Raw genomic sequence first — 7506 nt, forward strand, 5'->3', positions numbered from 1 at the left:
GTGTGTCTGCCTGTGTGTTCCTGTGTCTCATTTCTTGTGATTTATATCAAAGCGAGCAATGGTCCCTTCCCGATTTTGGAATGATGTCACATGTCTTATGCTACTGTATTATGTGAGGGGAGTGGAGAGCCGGAGGAGGAAGACTGTTCAGCGAAAACGTCGCACCTATTGGGTTCATCCGATGATGCTAAAGAGGCCCTCTGAGGGATTTCTGTCCCTACACTATGCGGATTTAAGACGGTATCCGGTTAAATTTTTCAATTTCACCAGAATGAACGTAACGACATTTGATTTTGTCTTGGAGAAATTGTTACCACGTCTTCAGCGGATGGACACCAATATGAGACGCAGTGTGCCGCCAGCGGAGCGTCTGCTAGTGACTCTCAGGTAAGTCAGCTGCTGTTGTCATGCTTTATATGCTGTTGTCATGCTATATGTCATGCTATATGCTAGGGGCAAATGTCAGATAACATGAAATTACCAACTAAAATGTACTTTTCCGTTAATTCTTGTCTAATTTCCTTATGCCTAGGTTTCTTGCATCCGGGCAGACATTTACGTGTCTGAACCATTATTTTCTATTGGGGATCTCTACAATATCAATGATCGTTCATGACACCTGCAAGGCCATATGGGAGGAGCTAACACCGATTGCAATGCCTGTCCCTGATGAAAATGTGTGGTTGCAAATAGCTGAGGGATTCCTGATGAAGACCCAATTTCCCAACTGCCTTGGTGCCCTTGACGGGAAACATATGCGGATTAGAATGCCTCCTGGATCAGGCTCCAGTTATTTCAATTACAAAAAAATTTTTTCATTGGTGCTGATGGCTATCTGTGATAGCAACTATAAATTTATTATGGTGGACATTGGTGCATATGGTAGCTCTGCTGACTCCCGTGTCTTCAGGACATCCGCTATGGGTAGAAGGCTGTTAGATGGACGTCTGAACCTACCTGCTGACAAGCCACTGCCAGGAACAAATGGACCAGCTATACCTCACGTTTTAGTGGCTGATGAAGCATTTGCCCTCTCACGTCACCTTTTAAGGCCATACGCCAAACATAATCTAACAAGCCAAAAAAGGATTTTTAACTACAGACTGAGTAGAGCAAGAAGGTTTGTTGAGTGCACATTTGGAATCTTAACAAACAAGTGGCGCATTTTCCATAGTGCCATTCAACTTAAAGTGGATAATGCCGAAGAAGTGATCAAAGCATGTTGTGTGTTGCACAATATCGTACGTGATAAAGAAGGCTTGAGCATGGATGATGAAGATGAAACACATTTGCCCTCTGTGCAATATGGTGGACTGCGCCCGAACCATTCAGCTCTTGCTCTACGAGATAAATTCGCAGATTATTTCATGACCCCTGAAGGAGAGGTTCCATGGCAGTATGCCCATATGTAATCTTTTTAAAGATTGTAACTGCACTTATTTTCCTTTTGTTCATTAATATAATAGTTTCCATTTGTTCAATAAAAGAATAAAAACAAATTCTTTGTCAGAAATTTTTTTTTATTTAAACAGCATCACACATAACAACCTCTGTGATTTTAATATGAAATAAAAGACAATTCAAAATCCAAAGTCAACCTTATAAGTCCTGATAATAGGGACTTGGAGCATTCCCGAAATGCGTTGATGAGGAAGATGCAGACGTTTGGGACATGTAGGAGTCCTGAGAGCTTGACGTTTGCTGGCTGCTGGTGGGCTTTGACTGGGTAAATGGTGGTGCATGGGATGGGGGTCCACATGGTGGGAGGGTATGGGTTGGCATCCTATTATATGGCAGGGTTGGGTTAGGGGGGTAGGATGGATTATAACCATAATGACCAGGTGATGTACTTGGCATCATTGGATGCTGGACTGGCCTTTGATACAAATGATATTCTGGTATGGGTTCCCCAGCTATTGCAGCTTTTATACATGTGATGGTTACATGAGATATCTGCATTTGTACCTCCATTTTTTTATTATTAGGGGTCTGGACCAAATGATGATATAGGCTGCGGAGGAATGCAGCATCATAATTGTTTGAGTCTTGGAAGGGGTCCATGGATTCAGACCTACGCATGGCCCTCATATCCTCCATGAACCTCATCATGGCAGTGTCCATTGGTGTTGGTGCAGCACCTCTTCTTTGTGACCCTCTAGAAGCTCTGGGAACCTGTACAGTAGGGAAATTTGTCTTTACTAAATGTTTACAATAGGGGCTTAGGTTTGGTAAAATTTACTTACATGTTGTCTTGGCGTGCGGACTTGAGCATGTTGAGGAGACACCTGTGCAGAAGTTTGAGGCTGTGATTCATGGTCACTTGTGTCAGCCTCTGCTTCGGTGACCTCTTCCCCCTCCTCTTCTGTTTCTGTAATGTTGGAGCTGGTGCTGTAATACAATACATTGATAAATTATTTGTCCTACTTTTCAAATTGATTAAATTTTACGTAGAATGACAGCTTTGTACTCACGGTCTTAAGTCCATAACATTACGCAGGAATGACAGCATTTCAAAAAAAGGACTTCTCCTCCTCTGGCTGACTCCTGCCCCACTTCTGCTCTCCTCAGCCTCATCGTTCAGTTCCCTCCTGTAGCGGTCCCTTTGTGACCTCCATCTCGTGATGATTTTTTTGCCTATGAAAAATGGATAATATGAACTTAATTACATGACAGATGTCACAATTAGGTGGACCACAAGTCTCAGCAAGCGAACAGTGAAAGATACGGTAACATAACTTTACATTTCACCTATCTGTCTCTTTTAGCATGCTGAGACTTGTAGTCCACCCATATGTCACAATTAGGTGGACCACAAGTCTCAGCAAGCGAACAGTGAAAGATACGGTAATATAACTTTACATTTCACCTATCTGTCTCTTTTAGCATGCTGAGACTTGTAGTCCACCCATATGTCACAATTAGGTGGACCACAAGTCTCAGCAAGCGAACAGTGAAAGATACGGTAATATAACTTTACATTTCACCTATCTGTCTCTTTTAGCATGCTGAGACTTGTAGTCCACCCATATGTCACAATTAGGTGGACCACAAGTCTCAGCAAGCGAACAGTGAAAGATACGGTAATATAACTTTACATTTCACCTATCTGTCTCTTTTAGCATGCTGAGACTTGTAGTCCACCCATATGTCACAATTAGGTGGACCACAAGTCTCAGCAAGCGAACAGTGAAAGATACGGTAATATAACTTTACATTTCACCTATCTGTCTCTTTTAGCATGCTGAGAATTGTAGTCCACCCATATGTCACAATTAGGTGGACCACAAGTCTCAGCAAGCGAACAGTGAAAGATACGGTAATATAACTTTACATTTCACCTATCTGTCTCTTTTAGCATGCTGAGACTTGTAGTCCACCCATATGTCACAATTAGGTGGACCACAAGTCTCAGCAAGCGAACAGTGAAAGATACGGTAATATAACTTTACATTTCACCTATCTGTCTCTTTTAGCATGCTGAGACATGTAGTCCACCCATATGTCACAATTAGGTGGACCACAAGTCTCAGCATGACAACCCCACCCTCACATCCCCCCAAAAGATACACTTACCACGTATGCGACGTTGCCTATCACTCAAGGAGGTCCAGTTGGGGGTCACGTCCTTGAAAATTTCCTCCCACAGCCTGGATTTGGTGATCCGGTCACTATACTCGGTACAATGTTTGTCCCAAATGCCAGGCCTGGCATGTACTAGCTGGATCAGACGTTCGTGGGACACATCACGGGCCATGACTGCTGCTTGTATTGGGTGTGGTACTTGGGGTGTGGTAACTGGTGGTTGTTGTCACTTCCTAGACCACTAGACCACTACCTGGGTCAAAGTTTACATATTATACTGTATTTTATTGGAAAAAAAAAAAAAAAGGATATGATCGGAGCGGATGTCAGCGCTAACATCCGTTTTGTGTCCGTTCCGTTTTTTTTACGGAGGAAAAATAGGGTTCTCTTCAGTCCAAAAAAAAGGACATGAGCGGACCGGACGATAAACGGATGTTAGCGGATGTACATCCGCCGACATCCGCAATCCCATTGACTTGCATTATGTCCGTTTTTCATCCGCAATCGGAAGGGATGAAAAACGGACATACGGAACGCCCGTGTGAAAGAGCCCTTACTTCATTTTTTGGGGAAAAAAAAATAAAATAAAAAATAAAATAATATAGCGTATACAATTGCTACACAAGTCATATTGTAATTGAATGTTATTAAAAAATGACCTTTCCTTTTCAATCTGCATGTGTTGCTATGGATATATTGGTTATTTTTTTATAACATAGATACAGTACATATTGCCAGAATTATTGGGACATCTGCCTTTACACACACATGAGCTTTAATGACATCCCAGTCTTAGTCCGTAGGGTTCAATATTGAGTTGGACCACCCTTTGCAGCTATAACAGCTTCAGCTCTTCTGGGAAGGCTGTCCACAAGGTTTAGGAGTGTGTCTATGGGAATGTTTGACCATTCTTCCAGAAGCAAATGTGTGAGGTCAACCCGATAGAACACCTTTGGAATGAATTAGAGTGGAGACTGCGAGCCAAGCTTTCTCGTCCAACATCAGTGCCTGACCTCACAAATGCGCTTCTGGAAGAATGGTCAAACATTCCCATAGACACACTCCTAAAACTTGTGGACAGCCTTCCCAGAAGAGTTGAAGCTGCAAAGGGTGGGCCAACTGAAAGCCAATGACAGCTGATCACAGAAGTAAACAGAAGCCGGGTATCCACTTTTTTCCCCCTCACATTGTCAGTGTGAAGAAAAGAAGAAAGCCGTTAACCCGTCTTCTGTTTGAGGGATATTGGTCCCACACAGTGTACATCAGAGCTGCTAATCAGTGCCTTGCAGTACTGCTAATCAGTGCTTACCAGTGCCACCTATCAGTTCCCATCAGTGCCTCATCATCAGTGTCACTTATCAGTGCTGCCTATCAGTGCGGCCTACAATTGGCTATCAGTGCCCATCAGTGCCACCTGTCATAGCCCATCAGTGCCACCTATCAGTGCCACCTATCATTGCCCATCAGTGCCACCCATCAGTGCCTCCGTATCAGTACCCATTAGTGCCGCCTCATCAGTGCTCATTAGTGCCACCTATCAGTGCCCATCAGTGCCGCCTATCAGTGCCCTTCAGTGCCGTCTTATCAGTGCCCATCAGTGCAGCCTATTAGTGCACATCAGTGAAGGAGAAAAATTACCTGTTTGAAAATTTTTATAAAAAATATGAAAACAATTTATTTTATTTTTTTTTTTCAATTTTTTTTTTGTTTGTTTAGCAAAAATGAAAAAACCAGAGGTGATTAAATACCACCAAAAGAAAGCTCTATCTGTGTGAAAAAAATGTTAAAAATGTAACTTGGATACAGTGTTGTATGACCGCGTATAGCACTGCCCCCTTCAGGACTGCTGAATTCTTCACCTTCGGATCCCCCTGGGTTACCATTAGCAACTGCAGCATGCACAATTTAACACTTTACTCCTTGGCTCAGTCAATGAACAGTCTAGGGGATGTAGTTGGTTTTTTGTTGTTTTATTTAATTAGGGATGGGAGAAGGGAAGAGTGGGATATTCCAAATTAAACTATTCACAATGGATGAGGACTCTCACTGATGATGCAGTCAGGCTGCAGATTCCCCTTGCCACTAGATTAATTTGGGTTAAGTCTCTGTATAAATGACTTGTTTAGGTAGATTATCTTCAGGATACACTCCTAGTATCCCCTTTCACTCAACAGACTGACACCCATCCTCTGACTATCCTACACCGGGGTGACCCCCCCTCAGGTCAGGCCCCTAGACACGATCCCCTGTACTCATGATACTGTTTTTCGAGGTTCTCCAGTGTCTCTACCCCTCCAGTCCTGGACCTTTAGGTTCAGCTCCCTTCCTCTGGTCCCCAGGCCGACCGCCTGTGACCACATGGCACCACTATAGAGGAGGAGGCAGCCGCCACACTCCCTCCGGGACTCTGCTTATCAGCCAAAGATACCGCAGCACATGCACTCCTGGCTTTTATACAGTATCCCATAATGCACTGTGACAGCCGGTCTATACCAATCACTGGGACTGTATCAAAGCCTGTGCACCCATTGGTCAGGTTTCCTCCCACTGTCCAACATGCCTCCCTATTGGACAAGTGTGAAAACACTGTCTAGACCCAAAAAAATCACACACGGAGCACAATGAGCAGACTTAAATCACAGATCCTGCTCTCTGGTAGATCCTGCTCTCTCTCTTTTGTACTTAAAATATTAAATTAAATATACTGTAAATGAAAAAAAAGTTAGCTTTAACCACTTCTGGACCAGAAGGATTTACCCCCTTAATGACCAGGCCATTTTTTGCGATTCGGCACTGCGTTACTTTAATGGACAATTGCATGGGCGTGCGACGCTGTACCCAAATAAAATTGAAGTCCTTTTTTTTCCCACAAATAGAGATTTCTTTTGGTGGTATTTGATCACCTCTGCGATTTTTATTTGTTGTGCTATAAACAGAAAAACAGCGATCATTCTGAAAAAAAAAAAAAAAAACAATAATTTTCACATTCTGCTATATGACATTCTAAAAAAAAATAAAAAAAATAAAAATAAAAAGTTTTTAACATTTTAGGCCAATTTGTTTTCTGCTACATATTTTTGGTAAAAAAAATTACAATAAGCGTATTTTGATTGGGTTGCGCAAAAGTTATCGCGTCTACTAACTACGGGAAAGATTTATGTCATTTTTATTATTATTTTTTTTTTTTTTTACTAGTAATGGCGGCGATCTGCGATTTTTAGCGGGACTGCGACATTGCAGCAGACAGATCGGACCCCTAACTGACATTTTTGACACTTTTGGTGGAATCAGTGACATTACTAGAGAAATCAGTGCTAAAAATATGCACTGTTACTGTACTAATGACACTGGCAGGGAAGGGGTTAACACTGTGGGTGATCAAGGGGTTAAATGTGAGCCTAGGGGAGTGATTCTAACTGTATGGGGGTTGGGCTTGTGAAATGACCATAGAGACCTGTGTTGCTATATAGAAGGATCACAGGCGCTCTGTGATCATTCCAGAGAGAAGAACGGTCAGCTGTGTTTACAACAGCCAACCATTCTTCTCTCTCAGCGGGGGGACGATCGCGGGTGTCAGGTGGCAATCGGAGCTGCCTGCCCCGTGCATCCGAGTCCCAGCTGCCGAGTGGGGGTGGGAGCGTGCCGGCGGCGGCGCGCCCTTGCCCCCTAGCTGCAGGCGTGTGACCCATGTAGACCTATGCCGGTTCATGCAGGAGGGGCTGCCTGCCGGAGTAAAACTGCGGCGGCCGGTCCGAAAGCGGATAAAAGCAAAAAAGTAGCGAACAGAGATGGGACATAGAAGCAGTAAATGAAAGCATTGTAGAGAGGTGTTATTCCAAACGTAAAGATATTCCGTCTTCCCCCCCAATAATCCTGAAATAAGCAGTTAGGAAAGCATTGGGGAAGGGTGCAGGAATCTCCACA

General features: G+C 43.4%; 1 protein-coding gene across 1 annotated transcript; it reads left to right on the plus strand.

The window, feature by feature from the left end:
- Positions 1–271: 271 nt before the first annotated feature.
- On the plus strand, positions 272–1412 carry LOC309562244 (uncharacterized protein; the record flags this gene model as incomplete). The annotated part of the gene is made up of 2 exons (XM_082266365.1): positions 272–387; positions 533–1412. 2 exons carry the CDS (start codon positions 272–274, stop codon positions 1410–1412), a joined length of 996 nt encoding a protein of 331 aa, XP_082122491.1.
- Positions 1413–7506: the final 6094 nt, after the last annotated feature.

This window comes from Pelophylax lessonae (assembly GCF_965119305.1).
Source record: "Pelophylax lessonae genome assembly, chromosome: 8".
NCBI lineage: Eukaryota > Metazoa > Chordata > Amphibia > Anura > Ranidae > Pelophylax > Pelophylax lessonae.